This window comes from Mustela erminea, chromosome 4, assembly GCF_009829155.1.
Source record: "Mustela erminea isolate mMusErm1 chromosome 4, mMusErm1.Pri, whole genome shotgun sequence".
NCBI lineage: Eukaryota > Metazoa > Chordata > Mammalia > Carnivora > Mustelidae > Mustela > Mustela erminea.
Genome location: NC_045617.1, coordinates 147,346,693 through 147,364,274, shown reverse-complemented (window position 1 = coordinate 147,364,274; position 17,582 = coordinate 147,346,693). Strand labels below are relative to the sequence as shown.

General features: G+C 49.2%; 1 protein-coding gene and 1 long non-coding RNA gene across 9 annotated transcripts in view; one reads left to right on the top strand and one right to left on the bottom strand.

Annotated features, from left to right (window-relative positions):
- Positions 1-223: 223 nt before the first annotated feature.
- LOC116589246 lies at positions 224-9,119 on the bottom strand. 2 transcript variants are annotated; one of them, XR_004285267.1, is made up of 3 exons: positions 8,970-9,119; positions 5,291-5,870; positions 224-1,201 (listed from the first exon to the last, which is right to left on the bottom strand). It is a non-coding gene; the product is annotated as an uncharacterized LOC116589246 (long non-coding RNA). The 2 variants fall into 2 exon arrangements; XR_004285268.1 differs by lacking the exon at positions 224-1,201 and adding an exon at positions 3,733-4,871.
- RIPOR2 (RHO family interacting cell polarization regulator 2) overlaps positions 5,018-17,582 on the top strand; it is a 215,494-nt gene continuing 202,929 nt past the window's right edge. For 4 of the 7 annotated variants that reach the window (XR_004285260.1, XM_032341263.1, XM_032341259.1 and 1 more), the window contains exon 1: positions 5,021-5,375. Coding sequence is in view for 6 of the 7 variants with exons in the window: in XM_032341263.1 (XP_032197154.1) it covers positions 5,300-5,375 (76 nt within the window). In the remaining variant the exon portion in view is untranslated. Of the gene's footprint in view, positions 5,376-17,582 lie in introns of all 7 variants that reach the window. The other 3 variants (XM_032341261.1, XM_032341265.1, XM_032341266.1) reach the window with 2 other exon arrangements.

Here is a 17,582-nt window from a genome sequence, read left to right as displayed (position 1 = left end):
AGTCCTCCACCTTCCCCAAGGGCTTTCGGTGGTGGCATTATGTGGTCATTCCAGGATTTTCAAAGGATGGCTCTTTCTTTCTTTCTTTCTTTCTTTTTTTTAATTTATTTGACAGAGATCACAAGTAGGCAGAGAGGCAGGCAGAGAGAGAGGAAGGAAAGCAGGCTCCCTGCTGAGCAGAGAGCCCGGTGTGGGGCTCGATCCCAGGACTCTGGGATCATGACCTGAGCCGAAAGCAGAGGCTTTAACCCATGGAGCCACCCAGGTGCCCCAAGGATGGCTCTTTTGACCAGCAAGTGGATTGGCGTAGGCAGCCAAAATGGGACACAAAGACGCTAAGGTAGTTTGCGTGACAGGTGACGGTGGCTTGGGCCAGGACAGGGACCGTGAGGATGGCTAGGGAGCAGATCGGAGAGGTGACTGGGAGTAGAACCCCTGAACGCGGGGCATGAGGAGCAGAGAGCAAGGAGGAGGGCCCAGCTCACTGGCTGCAGCGACTGGATGGGAGGTGGAGCTGCTCACGGAGACAGGAAGGGCTGTGGAGAAGCCACTGTGAGGGAGGAAGGGGAGAGGGAGAGAGGACCGTGATGGGCTGGAAGGGGCGAGAAGAGCGCACGGAAAAGGCAGGCACTGGCCTCGCTTTAGCCTCATGCTTCTCTCTCAGAGGCCAGCTCACAATTCTGTCTCTGCTCCACAAAAACCATCCCCCAGCAATGTTCTAGGCCTCCAAGCTCCTGTGAAATCAGGTGTCAGCAGCCATGGAAAGAACCTTGTATTGAGGTTAGGGGATGGCACAGCCAGGATCCATCCATCCAGTCCTGCTGTGCCAACTTCTACGTGTCACAACTTCTCGAGCCTTGGTTTCATCTTTTCTAAAATGAGATTTTTGGACGTGATGTTGTCTAAGAAGGTTCTCTGAGAGTTGTCAAATGTTCTGATTCTTTATTACTCCATAATTCTCTTTCCCAAATGCTGCGTATTTCAAAAACGGACTGGAAGCACCGCCCATCAGAAGCACTCACGATGTAACGCGCAGCGTGTGGTTACACAGCAGTGCTTTTTAATTACTCGGTCTGAAGAGTTAACAGAGGCTGCAGTTATACTCAGAGCCAGGTTGTCTGAATTCAAATCTCATTTCCGTCACTTGCTGGGCATGTGATCACGGCAAATCACTGAACTTCTCGGGCCTCAGTTTCTCCATCTGCAAAACGGGCTCAGGATTATTATGACAGTATTATGGATTAATACATGTGAGGCACCGTATGTATTCGATAATTATTATCTAGAGCAACCATTCTTGGCCTTCTCTTTCTTATCTACTCATGAACAAGAACATGGGGGAAATGAAATAAAAGCACATATCTCCTTAAAGCATACGACACAAAGCCTGTTTCTTGGTGTTTTCATTCCATGAGTGTGGGTAGACAGCCAGCCGGAGAGCCACAGCAAGGACCCGGCTCCCACTCCCGTTCCAGTTTCCAGAGAACAAGCTGAACCCTCTGTCCTTTGCATGTTCTTTTGTGGCAGGAGAGAAACCAATTTAGTGCTGTGCTATTCTTTCCTCCTGGTGTTTGATAAGCTTTTATTTAAAAATAATACCAAGTTTTCCCTTAGTGGTTTGCTTTAAAAGTAGCATAATGTGCTTTGTCTCCGTGCTTTCCATCCTCCACAGAGTCCTTGAAGGTCTCTTTCTCCCCAGGACAGTTTTCAAGTAGAAATAAACACGCTGGCGTGCTTTCTCCCGAAGCTAACATCTCGTTTCCGTTTATTGCAAATGAGTTGAAGGGAAAAATATGAAGGAAGGATCTCATAATTATGCTTCCTCCCTCCGTGTTCTTTTATTTTATTTTTAAGATTTTATTTATTTATTTGACAGAGAGAAATCACAAGTAGATGGAGAGGCAGGCAGAGAGAGAGAGAGAGGGAAGCAGGCTCCCTGCCGAGCAGAGAGCCCGATGCGGGACTCGATCCCAGGACCCTGAGATCATGACCTGAGCCAAAGGCAGCGGCTTAATCCACTGAGCCACCCAGGCGCCCAGCTCCTCCATGTTCTTTTAAACATGTTGCTCCTAGCAGAATCTCTGTGTTTGCCATGAAATTCTGCAGCTTATGGAAATTTAATAGCAACATGGGCCCAGAGAAGAGTCAAAATTGATATTCCATGCCTAGCACGAATGAGAATGTTCCTTGGGAGGAGAACATTCCAGGCGTGCAAGGGTATGTGCTTAATGGAGGAAAATGTGAGACTCCAAGAAGTCAGAAGAAGGAACCATATGGTGCGAGCTGTGGGTCCAGAGAACGGCCAGTGAGAAGAAAGAATGAGAAAGCATGGCAGCCAGTCCTCTGCTTCTTGTTCTGGTCCCCTCCCCAGCCCCCAGTCTCTCCGTGATTATAATGAGCAAACAGGCCAAATAGGCATTGGAATGCACTACAGAAGAGGAAATGCAAACTTTTCAACTGCCTTATATCCGGGACCTAACTCTACTTTTCTGCTCCCTCTGGCCTGCTGTTCTCCCTCAGCTGCTGCTGTAAATTCTGTGCATCAGAAAGCAGTGACTCATGCAGCAGAGGCTTGAGGAAATGTGTGGCTTAATGAGGAAGAGAGAAGGTCTGATGCTGATTGCAAAAAAAAAAAAAAAAGAAGAAGAAGAAGAAAACGCTTCATTTGGTATCACATTCTATAGGCTCAAGTTCATTGCGAGCACAGACTTTGAAGGGCCCAGAGTGAACCAAGGTGGCGGAAGGGAGCATCGTCTGTGAGCTTCCTCTTCTCTCTTTGCCTTGTGGTGGCCACCTGATCTGATTTATGGCAAGTGCCATGTAGAGCGGGACTGTGTTGCTGGGAACAATGGGGCAGGGGGGTCTCCGGAGCAGACCAGATGGTGAGAACATCCATTCCTAGGCCCTCATCGAATACGGGGGTTTCTTCTACTTCCTGCATCATTCCAGGGGACTGTGTTCATTTGCAACAGCCAATACAACCTTCTCAGTGGCTACCGTCCTTAGATTCCATCCTGATCTTGGTCTTTTCCACTCCCTACTCCAGAAAACGAAGCTTGAGAGGCAGGCACAGTCAGAATCCCGAGGTGGTTGTCTCACCCGACTGAGCCCCATGGGACCCTGAATTGCCAAGTCACTACATTTGGTATAAAGGGCCCCCCCCCCTGCCCGCCCCGCCAGGTGGAGGTTTTTCAGGCTAACAAAGATCACTCGGAAATAGATTCAAGGACTCTGAGCAGCCCCTAGAAGCTGGCAAAGGCAAGGAACAAGAGTCTCCTCTGGGGCCCTGCAGACACCCCGCTGTCAGTCAGCTGCGACCCCACCCCAGACTTCGGCCTCCCCAGCTGTGAGGTAAGACATTTGTGTTTCATGCCACTACCTTGGTGGCAATTTATGATGGCAGCCCTGGGAAATGAATACTCTGGAGTCTTGATATAAGGGAGCCCAGACCCCCTCACTTGGCAGATCAGGCACCGAAGGCCTGGAGGAGTTTGCAATGTGGGTGAAATTGCGTTGCTGGTCAACAGGAGCCGCTGACAAGGAGCAATTTCTTTACGTTGAACCCAGTTCTAAGCCCTTGGCGTGCGTCCCGTTGTGACATCAGCAGAACCACAAGGCAGCGGCTGTCGTTCTTACCCCCACTGGCAGATGAAGGCAGGAGGCAAGTCAGCAGACTACCAAGAGTTTGCTCCCAGGTATTTTGGAATTGACTTTACCCCTGCTTTACTAGTGAGCTCCTGGGGGAACCTTCCAACACCTGCCAACCCCCAGAGTTATTTAACTTTATCTCATTTCATCGCACCAACCCTGGGAGGGCTGTAGGTTCTCTCCCTTCTGAGCTGAAGCCAGCAAGGCACAGGGACATCAGTGACGCCCATCTGCCCCCCGACTCCCACCTCTCAGCAGCTCCCCATCCCCCTGCTGTGGCCCGGGGGGATACACAGTAGAGACACGACATGTTTTCTGCCTTCAGCCAGATGCTGGATTCTCTTGGGCTACATTCGGGGATTGGAGTTGTCACTTTTTTCCAGTTGGGACCTCATGGCAAGACTGTCCCTAAGGCTTTGATCAAGAGCTGTTGGCTGTCTGGAGCAGGGGGGGCATTGCGTAGGATAGAACAACCCATCATGAGCGTATCCTCTCTCTCTGCAATGTCTGTAGAAGGCGGTTTGGGGACCTGGGGTCCTGTGTCCAGGCTGTTTTTATAACCAATAGAGTCTTGAGTTAGACTGTACATTTATTCAGGGTAGTGGAGACCGGGGAGGCAGAATGCCCCAGCCACTCCTTAATGTCACCAATTTCTCAGGCAAAACACAGTCTGCGGCAGCCCGGGGAGAGGGACTACACAGCACCTGTCACCGAGAAGCAGCCTCGCTATTCGGACACACGGTCAGTCAAACAAATGAACAAGCAAGAGCTTTAACCGACGAGGGCCATCTGGTCGCTGGCCAGAGTGTGAGGTGCGCAGGGGGTGTGGGGGCTGGCCCCATCGTGTGACTTCAGGAATGCATCACAGGAAAATGAGATTTCAAAGTGGGTGGGTGAAGAAGGAGTGTGGTCCTTGATGGAGAGAAAAGTGTGGGGAGAGACATGGGCCAGCAGAATCAAGCAAGCCTATTTGAGGACCGTGAATCAAGCAGGTTCACTGGCATAAACGACTCATGGGGGCACCAACAAGTTTTTAGGTTGGTTGTCACTGAACCATTCATTCACTCAACAAATATGCATTGTTCCCCCGCTCTGTGCCAGGTGCTAGGGACCCAGCAGTGAAGAAATCACGTGCCCTAAAACGTGAGGGCCATTGCCCTGATTTCGGCTCCAGCCATCCTGCCCCGCGTTCCTGGCAGCCAAGCGCTGGTCTTCAGTCCCGCCTGCGGAGAGGGATTCCCATTTCAGGCCATTCTTCCTGCAGACACGTACACCTGCCCTCCCCCAGCCAGCGCCCAGCTCCGCTGACGTGCAGCCGACACAGGAGCTCCGCTAGAATAAATTACCGCCCCATCATCTTCATGCATAAAACATGGCCCCGGAGGCCTGGAGAGGCTCGGCCCCACAGCCCCGCGCGGCAGCTGCCTTCGGGCCGGTGGGGAGTTTCGGGAAGGAAAGGAAAAGCAAGTTGTAAGATAAAAGAAGTCAACGGAAGCCTCAGACACAAAAAAAGAGAAGAGGGGTGGGGTTTTTTTGGTTTGAGTTTTTCCTTTTTTTTAAAAATTTTTATGCACTTGGACTTGTCTTCTGTGTTGCTGGGTGCCCTTTTGCTCCCGCCATGAGAGGGTTTTAGAAGGCTCACCTTGGGACCATGGTTCTACCTTCTCGATTGCACTGGATCCGAAGCAGGCCATGGAGGGACCGGATCCGGAGGCGACAGCTCAACCGTGAGTGTCCCAAGGGTGTGGCCTGCACCCCTCCTTGCGACCGGCCTGCCTTCTCCAACTTTCCCTTACGTGCTGCTACCTGCCCCCTTCTCCGGCGTCCTGGGCCCCTCTCCTGAGGCCTTCCTTCTCCTCTTCTCTCTCTTCCTGTTTGCTTCCTGCAGCTCAATCCCGATGCGGGGTAACAAAATACACTGTTTCAAGTAGCATGCGAGAGGGGGCCTCTTTCTGCATCTAGATGGAAAATACAGATAAATATTTATACTAGTCAAGGAGTTGTGTGAACTGGAACTTCCGTTTATTCCAGGATGGGTGGGGGTGGGGAGAATATGCAGCGTCTGAATGGAACAGCCATATAGCTAGAGTGGGTGAAACTCGAGGGAGACACTTCCTTTAAAGGACCAGTCGTCTGCTTCTTACATGATCAGACTCATGCGGAGGTTCCCCTTGAGTTGACAGGAACGCTACCCAAAAGGGAGATTTCAGTGTTGAGGTAATCTGAGAAGGAAAAAACATTCCAAATGTATGCAGACCATTACCCACCAATAGGCAACATATTGGTGTGTGTCTGTTGCTGGAAAGAGTAACTTAAGTCAGATGTCAGCAAATTCAGTCAGTGGGGCTAGGCCACAGAAGCAAATAAATGAGCAAGAGCACTCTTTTCACAGAGGTGAGGAACAGCTCCCTTTCTTTTTTGTCCTAAGAAAAGCGATGGTGAAGCCACGCTGACAAGCTACAACGGAATCATGGTCTCGGCCTGAGGAGGCAACAAGGAGTGGTGGGGTCTGTGGTAAAAGGGAGAAGCATGTGTACTCCCACAGAAAAATAGTCACTGTTTGATATCATCAGATTGCTTTCATGAGAAATGGAGTTCCAAGTTGTCAGGTTTCCTGACTTTTCCAGAAAAGCAAAAACATGTTAGTTTTTAAGTCAGATCTCTCTCGTCTAAACCCTGGCAGTGAACCCTTTACATGCTAAATAGCCAGTAGGATGCTCAGGTATAGAAGGGGACTGCTGTGGGCCACTGAGCCCCAGTGTAAGGGCTCCCATCACGTGGGGTTACTTAAGTCTAGTTAGACGTTGGCGAGACTCACGTGAGGAAGCCCCGGTGAAGACAGTTAAGAGGAAGGAGTGGTAGAGGAAGGAGTGGTTTAGGAACATAAAAAAACACGGTGGCGGCCTACTAGCGCAAGGGGCCAAGCTCGGCTGGTTGGGTTCAAACGGCACCCACATGCAAGCAATTGCCCCCGGTGAAGTCTTTAGTACAATTAAGGAGCCGTTAGCAATTTTCTGGAGGCTTTCCCTTCTTACTCATCTGCTGCTTTCACCTGAGCCTGCTTGGAAGTTCAGATTTCAGTTTCTGCGTCCGGGGGAAAGGGCTGTGGTCCCTCGGGTTTCGGACAACACACTGCGGTGGGATGTGTGACTGGGAAAGGATGGGCCGATCCGTCGACGCACAGCAGTGGGGAGGCGGCCTACCCTCCACAAACAAGAATTTGGGGGAAAGGCCTGTTTTGTTAGAGTGATTTTACTTGAGTGGTGAGACTAACATCTGGCCTTTGGGGGAAGGTTTCTGCACAGTTTTCCTATGAAACAATGATTATTAATAAATGCTTCCTCCGAGTCGGACATGAAGCAGGCCAGTCCCGACCTCTTTGGCATAAGCGTCTGAGAAAGGAAGGGGTTCTGGCTTTGCTCCAGGGTGGTCAAGAGCCCCGCCGTGTTCAAGACAGTGCGAGTCAGAAGTAGCAGGGGATCGGGTGACTTTGTTTGGGGTTGATTTTTCCAACTCATGGAACACCTGTGCATGTTTGAATTCGAGGCCATGGAAAGGGAAACAGGGAAGACTGTGAAGAGAGAAAGAACCGATGGAGCAGTGTCTCACTGCAGACGTCAGGCTGGCCCGTGGCATTGTTTTGCAATAGCTAAACTCTGATAACTTTTTCTGTCCCCCTTCTCTGAGGCTTTTCTCACAGGTGAGCGTCCCCTCTGACTCAGAGATCCAAGAATAACCCTTGGGGTTATTCTGTCATTGAGAAAAGTCCATTAATAACCCATTTCCCTCCAATCCTCAAAGGGACTGCGAATGGCAGTAGGAGGGCCGCGTGCCGCCCTTCCCATGCCCAGGCAGACATTGCCAGTCAGCACGACTCGCTTGTGCTCTCCCAGGGAAGCCAGGCCCAGGCTTGCAATTCTTTCCCGTCCAGCACTGCTTTTTCTAATCAATTAGATTTGCTTCAACAGCCAAACGCTGCATTTGTATTCCATTGTTTTGTAACAAATTACCACAAGCTTATTGTCTTAAAACAACGTGCATTTATTACCTTGCCATTTCCATCGGTCAGGAGACTGGGAATGAATTAGCGAGGTCCGCTCAGGGTCTAACAATGCTGCAGTCAACGCATCAGCTAGAACCTCTGTCTCCTCTGGGGCCTACAGTCTTCTTCCAAAATCAGGGGTTGTTGGCAGAATTATTTCCTCATGGACATCAGCACTGGAAAGCCCTCAGCAGCTGGAGGCTCCCCACTGTTCCCTGTCACATGGCCCTCTCTACATGGCAATTCTGCATTCTCGAGGCCAACCCAGAGAGTGTCTCATGCTGCCTGTGATCTCTCCTTTAAACAGCTCTCCTGATTAGGCCTGGCCCACCGAGGATCATCTTCTTTTGATTCATTCAAAATCAACTGATCAGGGATCTTAATTACATCTGAAAAACCCTTAATCTGTGTCCCTATGGCATAGCCTAATCATGAAAGTAAAATCTCGTCATATTCACAATCTTTCCCACACTCTAGCTAAGGGAGTTACATGAGCGTATGTAAACCAGGATTAGGAATCACAGGGCCGTCTTTGGATTCTGCTTACCACAAAACCTGTCATCCTTGCCATAGAACCTGGATTTTGAGCTACTGGAAAGGTTTTTCTTTTTACTTTTTATTATGAAAATTTTCAAAAATACAGAAAGGTAGAGAAAATAACACAACTTATCCCATATAGCTACCACCTAAATTTAACAACTGCTAATATTTTGCTATATTCATTTCGTCTTCATCCTGCTGAAATATTTTAAAATAAATTGCAGACATTATGACATCTCAACTCTAAATATTTTAGTAAGAGCATCTCTAAAAAGTAAGGTCCTTTTTCTATATAACTGCCTACTATAATTAATGCTCCCCTAGTATTATTCAACACATGGCCCATATTCAGATCTCAAATAGAAACCAATTCTGGTCATGTTCTATATGCCTCTGAGTCTGAGCAAAATGCCCAGCATCTAGTGAACTCAGGAAAGTTTCGAGTTCAATCAAAATTATATCCCTGTTAACGCAGCGACTCCCAAAGCCCATTTTCCCTTTGTGCCCCTTGCTTTTCTGTTCACTCCCAGTGCCAATGATGAGCTGCTGACATTGTTTAGCGTTCATAGGAGTGCGGGATGGAACATAATGGAGCCACAGTATGAGAGCTGGAATGTGTCACCCTTCTTAGGGATATTTGCATTTTTAAAGAGGCCACCAGAGAAAGACCCAAACGAGTGATGGGGGCAGACTAAGGAGGGGCTCATCTGAAGTCCCAGAAACCCATCAGCCTGCTTACCTGACTCCCCCAGGTAAGGAGGGTATGAGCAGTAGCGCAGGGGGCCCTGGACTCTGAGTGATGACGGCAGTGTCAGGGCAGGTCGTGGCCGTGAGGGCGACCCTTCTTCACTCTGCCAACGTTAGGGGACGTCAGGGAGAGGAAGCCTGGCAAGAGTATCTGCCTTGATAACTGGGAGATGTGGCTTCCTCCAGCTTCTTTGGGCAAGTCACCTGACCTCCCTGGATGTACACTTCCTTAACCATAAAATGGGTTTAGAAGGAGACCAGTCTCATGGTGCTCTGGGGAGATGAAGATCTAAATTGTGTCACCTCCTTACACAGTGCCTGATGGGGGGCATGATGGCTGTTGGATCTGAGAGAAGCAAAATGGTGACGGTGACATGTGAGTCAGTACCGAGGGTCCACCAGGGTCTCCACCATGGTTTGGGGTTGAGGGGAAAAGGCCATGGTGGAGAAGGGAGCACAAGTACAGAGGAAGCCAGCAGTCCTTCCTGACCCCACGTGGCTCTGGGAGCACTCTGCTTCTAGAAAGGTCTTGTGCTCTCCTCTACATGACTGGTGTCTCCAGAAGATGCCAAAGCCAAGGGCTGATGCTGGGGAGGTCCCGGGGAGCCAGAGCAGCCCACGGAAGGGGGAGAGTGCTGGATGCCACGGTCCATGAGGCCACTGCTGTGCAGGTGGCCTCGCATGCCCTAGCACCATCAGCTTTTGGGGCAGCCCGCTTCTTATCTGTCGGCTTGCTGCTCCCTCTTTCCAGGCACCTGGCAAGGCTCCCCTGACGTGTTGTCAGCCAGACTTTCTCCCCTTTCTCCCGGGTCTCCTCCCTCCAGGACCTGTGCAGGGGCTGGGGAGCTGTGGGACTTCAGCTTTGCTGCACCAGCATGGCTCCCAGTCATCCACTCCTTGTGGCACAGCACCTGCTCCGGGCTGGGCTTCTCAGCTCTGTCTTCCCCCGGGGTAATTCCTCTCATGGCTTCTGGCTCCTTTAAAGCCATAGGCTTAGGGGCACCTGGGTGGCTCAGTTGTTAAGCCTCTGCCTTTGGCTGGGGTCATGATCCTAGGGCCCTGGGATGGAGCACCACTTCAGGCTCCCTGCTCAGCGGGAAGCCTGTTTCTCTTTCTCCCACTCCCCCTGCTTGTGTTCTCTCTCTCACTGTGTCTCTCTCTGTCAAATAAATAAGTAAAAATCTTAAAAAATAAAAATAAAAATAAAGTCATAGGCTTAAAAATTTGGGAAGAGGTCAATGAGGGGGTCACTATGAGTATAAAAAATAAAAAAAAGAAGACTTTTAGGACATGCTCTGTCATCCCCAGGTTGCATCTTCTCCTGGGCTTCAGCTTATCCAGCTGCTAAAACTGTCCTTTAACAGCCTGCGCTCAGACAGTGGGCAGCCTCCCCAACCCCCGCCCTGGGTGTGAGCTTCCGTTCCCCCCCATGTCTTGTTTACAGTTCTGCCAATCACGGAGAATTTGGCTGTATTTTGTTTAGGGGCCCCAGCATTCGTACTGATGTAAGGATTATTTATATACCTTCACATGTGACACTGCCTGTTTTCTCATGATCCAGAACAATTGCTTCTCTACAAGACTTCCCCGTCTTCCTGCCTTCATGATTAAGTCCGGGAGCGCCATTGCCAAGGGCCCCATTCCAGCTCCTACTGTCAAGGAAAAAAAAGGGATGGGAAACCCGAGAAAGGGAGATACTCTGAATAATTCAAGGGGGTTCTGTTGGTCGAGAAAGTGCTCTCTTTGTACGTACATTGATCTGGACAGATATTTTAGCTGTCTCCAGCCAAGGAAGGACAAAAGAGAGGGTGTGGAGGGCAGAGGGAAAGAGAGGAAGAAGAAACACAGACAACACAACGAACAAAAATAAAAAGGAATGAAAACAGTGGAGGGATTAGAGAACTCAGGGCTTGGTGACAGATTCTGAAGCCTTTTATTCTCAGGTTGGTTGTTTACAGATGGATACGAAGAGCCCCGAGGTTAATCACTAGAATAACAACTTGGTCTCTGGTTAGAAGCAGAAAATTAGCAAAATAGCACATTTTCTCAGGAGCGTTAAACAAGTCTATTAAGTTGGGGGGAGGTCGGGAAGGAGGGTCCTAAGGGAATGGAAACCATCTTGAAATGTTAGCCAAACATAACCCACTATGTGCACACCAGGTTTTGCACCAAAATAGCAAGATTAGAAATTGTTTGACTGTGTCTGAATGTGTGTGTGTGTATACACACACACACACTGACACTTCTCTGCCAAGCCTGGGAAGACCATGAGCTTGGGCAGTAACGCTAAAAACCAGACCTGTTCATTTGGTTTTGATCTGATCCAAAGCCATTTTGATCTGATCCAAAGACAATGGCTTTGGATCAGATCAAAACCATGATCTAAGAATCAAGCAACACACAAACACATGAGGCAGAGAGGGGGAAGTCCTCTAGAATCCCCAGCCCACTGCCCTACAGCCAAGTGTTCACATTTCTTTCACGAAAATACACTCAATGTATTGTTTTCATAGGATCTGTTCTGCAGTTTGCTTGTTTCATTTAGCAACGCAACCTGAATGCCTTCCGATGCCAGTCAAAAGCCATAAATATCTTTAGACTGGGTCCAGACAACCAAGTGGAAATGAAGGCCTGCAGAGTTTGGACAGTTTAAGTACACCTAATCTGATTCACTGAAACACACACACACACACACACAGATTATAATTATATAAATGCGTTGTACTGGATGAGGACTGAAGCATCTGATTAATTATTCACCGTCTGGAGTCTCAGACTTCTGCAGCCATGGGTGCTGCCCTTGAGTCCCCGATGGTAATGTAGAGTGGAACCGTTCCCCTACAAAGGGTGAGTCTTTGCACCCCCAGCCAAAATGAATGCCGTCTTGGCAACAAGATCCTTCCCGATCCCCTGGCAGGCTGGTCCCTGGGTGCCTGGTTTCCAAGGCACCAGAGGTGTTCTCGTGCTTGGGCATGGGTGGCTTGGCACTTGTCCCCGTCCCAGAATGGAGAGTGGCATCTAGAGCCAGAGCGTGCACAGCATAGGTGGGCAAAACCAAGAAAACAGAATCCGGGATATTTGTTGGCTCTGAATGCTGCCACCCCAAGTTTTGTTCCCGGAGGATTTGCTACCAACAGAGCCAAATTAATCCAAGCCTTCCATTTTTGAACAAGTGACAGACAAATCCCTTTTGCTGAACTGTGTTAAAGGGAAAAGAGCAAATACATATTAACAAGCCTGCAAAGAACCTTAAGAGATTCCCCCTCTGGACCAAGAGGAAGCTTTCATTCTGTCTCGATGGCTTCAAGGGGCCAAAAAGGAGGCTCTGTTGTTGAGCCCATCAGAGGGCACGGCACGAGAGGAAATTTGTGGGCTTGCCATCACCCCTCTAAATGGTGCCAATGGCAAAAGAAATGTGTGAGCTGTGTTCTTTAAGTGCGTTCCAAGATTTCATTAGTAACAATATCACATATGAAAAAGTTGCAGGAATTATAGTGGGAACACCTACACACCTACCGCCTAGAGCCTTCCACGGATGTTTGACTCTGCTGGCTTTATCTCCTCTCTCTCTTTCTGCCTCCACTCGTCTGTGGATCCATCAACAAATCTTATTTCTTAATGCTTGACACTTTACTCTAAACACTTCAACACCTCTGCCATTCAGTCTTTGTTAATGGTTCTTAAAAATATTTTTTAATCCAGTTTTTTGAGGTATGCTTTACAGAGAGTACTTTTTACAAAGAAGACTTTTGCCTTTTCCCCACACAGTCCTATCAATGCGGACAAACATCTGCGGCTGTTGAATACCTTCTAGCGACCTACCTCGGTGACCAAGATCTAGAAGTTCCACCACCCAAACCTACCCTCCTGCCCCTTTGCTGTCAGCCCCTCTCCCTAGAGAGGGTCAAGCAATGATCTGTTTTCCGTCTTCCAGATTCACCTTTTCCAAAATACCGTGTAAGTGGACTCTTACCAACTGGAGCCTTTTGAGTCTGGCTTCTCTCACTTAGCTGAACTTATCTGAGCTTCATCCCTGTCGTTGCCTGAAGGTTTGCTCTTCGCTGCAGATCGTAGCCCATTACTGGGCGTAGCTTTATAAGGTGTGATTATGTGCAGGTGCCAAGACGTCTAGTCAAAAACCATGGGTCGACAGCAACCAGAGTGGGTAGCCCCCAGGTCTTGATGGTCTTCACGCGTCTGTTCCCCTCTCAGGGGAAGCTGTAGACAAATTGAGGACAGCGGAGCTCTCTGGAGTCCCCCCCCAGTGGCCCATCTGTACCTTGGCAGTATCAGTGAGACCTGTCCCTGGTGCTTCATTCAGTCAGTGGGAAAGGATTACAGGTCAGAACGTGTCAGACCCATCATCCCTGCTCCAGTACGTGGCTGGAGAGGCTGTGTCCTAGAGGGGATCGCGTTCCCCAGTGGGAGACCCGGAATCCACACCCAGCGGTACCGGCGCCACAGGTTAAGATGTAGTCTCAGAGGATCCAGGAGTCCTGCTGGGGTCGGGGAGCTTTCTCACTGCCCTGTTATCTCTTCATTTTTTTCCCCGTAACTCGAATTAAAATGTTGCATTTTGCATCACGAATGGTGATATCCTGTACAAAGAAGGAAAGCGTAAATGGAGGTCTTGATTTCTTAAGGAAATCATGTGCATTAGCTTTCAGCTTTTAATCCAGCTTTTAAGTGAGTAGCCCAGGCATTGTTATAATTCCCCCAAAGGACAAAAACTTGATTTCCTTCCAAGTAGAAGTTAAAGGAAGTTGAATTGAGCTGAAAGTGAATTTAACCTCACAGTTGGAAGGAAGCTGTTTGGTTTTTAAAATGAGAAGCCTAATCCTCCGACAACATGTTCTTTTGTTCACCGTGGCCCTAATGCAGTTACAATTTCTGCATCATCTGTGATGTGGGGGATGGCAAGCGTCCCCTCCAAGGCTGTGGGACTTGCTTCCAGGTCTTCAGTCATCTGTGAGACGTCGATTGGGCCACTTACCGTCTTCATGTTCGATACACAAACATCCTTTCTTGCCCAGGCCAGAAGCTTGGCTATGGTCTCTTGTATACCCCGTCTTTCATCACACATTGCGGGGTATCCCTTCCAGCACTCCACTTCCACAGTCATCCTAGCGCTCTCCAGTCCCAGATACAATTCCATTTACAGGGCCTCACCTTACCTCTCCCCACATCAGACCAAACCCACTCCTCTCCATCCCTTCCTGACACTGGTGTGGCCCAGATGACGGGTCCCAACATGTCAACTTGATAAACATGATTCCAATCTTACGCTTTTGCGGCTAGACCTAATTTCCCCATATTCTCTCCCTGGAGATTCACAGGTACTCTGTAAGGTAGAAAGATCTCTGTTACCCCATTTCACTTGGAGGGGAACAAAGGTTCCGAGAGAAAGGAGCAACGGGGAACATCTTCCATTTCCCTGGGGCAGGACTCACGCCAGGCACCATGCCCAGTGCTCTCTGAGTCGTTCTTTCCCTGAATGCTCCATCCAACCCCTTAAGTTGGTCATTATATCCATTTTGCCGGGGAGAATTTGGAGGTTCAAACTGAAGGGTTTGCTAAGGGCCACATAGTTACTAGGTGACAGAATATAGCCCAGATTCAACATCACTTCCTTACAATCCCAGCTCCTGCTAAAACTTTCACGGCTAGGACTCCAGCTCCAATCAACGGACACCCAATCTAGCCATTTTTGGGTAGAGCTGTCTATTTAGAAAACTCGTCTTTCTCTGCACCCCAATCTCAAAACTTGGGCCCCACTGAAATGCAGACAGCTCTGGGAGTCTCCCAAAGGTGGTCTCCGGGGCTGGCGACGTCTGCCCCAGTAAAGGGGATGTGTGGTATCTACTGGGAGAGGTGTCTCCGGAGCTAGGCTCAATGTTCAGGAAACTAAGAAGTACACATCAAGAAAACACTAACAGAATGTTAAAATCTTTGTGGACTGTCTTCCCAGAGCCCCCAGTTTCTTTTCTATGCCAGACAAGGGTGGTGAAGACCACCGAGAAACCTGGCCACCCAGCGTGCTTGGACACAGAGCTGGGGCTTGTCTGGAGCCAACAACCAGCTTTGGGTGGACAGAGGGCCCTGGGTCCCGGGCAGAACTAGGTGAGATCAGGAGGGCTCAGCCTGCCCTCCAGTGACCAGGGTTGTTGCTTCTGGAGTTCCAGCCCTGCTTGTGATCCCTTGACCCGCGAAACTTGCCTCTCCCTACGTGTTCCGCTGGTTCCCATCCTGATGGGGGGTTCTGACACTGTTTCCCCACAACCGCCCTGCAGCTCAGCTTAACGGCGGAAGAGGGTGGAGTGACAGCGACTCGAGTCACTGCAGGATGTGGCGGCCCCCTCGTAGGGCCCTTTCCTCCCCAGCACAGACTCCCGGGCTGCAGCTCGGCTCCCCAGAAGATGCCTCTCTCCCTACCTACCAGCACCCCCCAGCTCTACCTGCTCCTAGGTCATGGTGTATCCGTGGTCACCCCAAAACTGGGGGACCTCCTCCAGGCCCCTTCCCATCTGCATCCAGCACAGCACGGTTGAGTCAGCCCCTGGAAACCAACCCCTCCCGTGGAGGTCACACTCTCCCCTTTCCTTTCTGACCTTGAGGAGAGGTTTGTCCCTCACCACAGAGCCCCTGCCCCCCCCGGAGCTGCAGCAGGCTTGGCCATGGGTGAGCACCGTCTTCATGTGTCCTTCAGCCCCTCGCTAACGGGGTGGATGGAATCCTCCCTTCGCTGGGGTCCTGAGCCTTGCATGAGACAGAGCGTGGGAAAATATCCCGGACGCCTGTGGAACCCTACAAATGTCTAGTGCCGGAGAACTCAGCTTTATGATTTTAGTTATTTTTAAAATGCAATTTGTTGTAAAAATAGAATTTATCTTGAAGTTCTTAATTGACTTACTCTTGTTTGTTTTACTGTTTGGAAAATGGAACGTTTGCTTCTAGGAGACTGGGGGGTCCAGAAGTGGCATTTGCTTGAGTGGTTCCTTTTGGCGGTTGCTGTGCGGGGACTGTGGGGCCCTGGACGTCAGCCGGCAGACCCACACACCAGCAGCCAGGGAATGGCAGAGGGGCTCAGGACCCAGGACAGACAGACAGACCCTCCTCCTCTTGTCCTTGGCCTCCACTGGAGAAAACGGGTGTCCTATGCCCCTGGTCTTCAGCCTCTCCTCTCCTGTCAGCTTCCGTTCAGAGGGAATTCCTGTGCTATACCTCATGATTCCCCCCCCCCCCATTTACTGTCTTTAAGATGGTCATGGTCTTGCATTTAAGACCACTGTGATCTCCATTATACACAAAGAACGGTCACAAACTCAAAGAAATCACAAGGAGAATTAACGCTCTGGATTCCTACAACCAATTTCTCTCAAAGTATACGTAAATTATTTTTCTTTTTAAAAAATGTACAGAAAGAAAAAAGAAAATACATGGGAACTCAAAATAGAATACCAAAAACTGACTTGCAGAATTTCTCAGGCTCCTTATTTTTAAGGAGAAACTGGGGCTTACAGTTAGTGTCCCCACTGTCTACATCCTGAGCTTCCAGAGTGCTTTAGGGGATGAATCTCCGTCATCTGCCCTTTTGCCCTTCATTTTTCTTTTCTTTTTAAGATTTTATTGATTTATTTGACAGAGAGGGACCATGACCACACAAGCAGGGGGAGTGGCAGGCAGAGGGAGAGGGACAGGCTCACCACTGAGCAGGGAGCATGATGCAGGACTCGATCCCAGGACCCTGGGATCGCGACCTAAGCCAAAGGCAGATGCTCAATGACTGAGCCACCCAGGTGCCTTTTTCATCCGCTAAGCAAAGGTACTCTTTAGACAACTTAATGTGGATTATCATAAATCTGAATTAGTGAGACTTCGCATAATGAACCTCAGCTCTCTGCTGTGCTTGTGGCAAAATGCACGCCGATGAAAATATCTAATAAAATCCTCACGAATACCCAGATAAAACGAGTGGACGCCGGCTCCCTCTCCTGCACACAATAGCTCTGACTAATCACACAGCCTCTCATGTAGCATTGAGTGACTTTTCACCTTTAGTTTTACCTGTAAATAGCACTCATTTATAAAAATGTCTTTCTGAACATGGTGCTTTCAAAAATGACTCCTGGGTGACACAGAGAAACCAACAATCTCTATAACTTTGAATCCCATGCAGTTTTTTCAGTTTCTTTCATTCACGAAGTCTCTTAGAGCAGTCCTCAGGGTTTTCAATATATAGTATTATGGCATCTGGACATAGTAAATCTTCCCTTTTTTCTCACCCATTTGGATTCCATTCTTTCATCTGAAAGCTGCGGCAAGGACTTCCAGTGCTATGTTGAATCAAAGTGGTGAGAGTAGACATACTCGGCTTGTTTCTGACCTTAGGGGAAAGGCTCTCAGTCATTCCCCACTGAGTATGATGGGAGCTGTGTGTTTTTCATATATGGCCTTTATTAGGTTGAGGTGTTTACCCTTTAAACTTACTTTGTTGAGGGTTTTTTATCAGGAATGGATATTGTACTTTGTCAAATGCTTTTTCTGCATCTGCTGAAATGATCATCTGGTTTTTATCCTTTTACTGATGCAGTGTATCATGCTGACT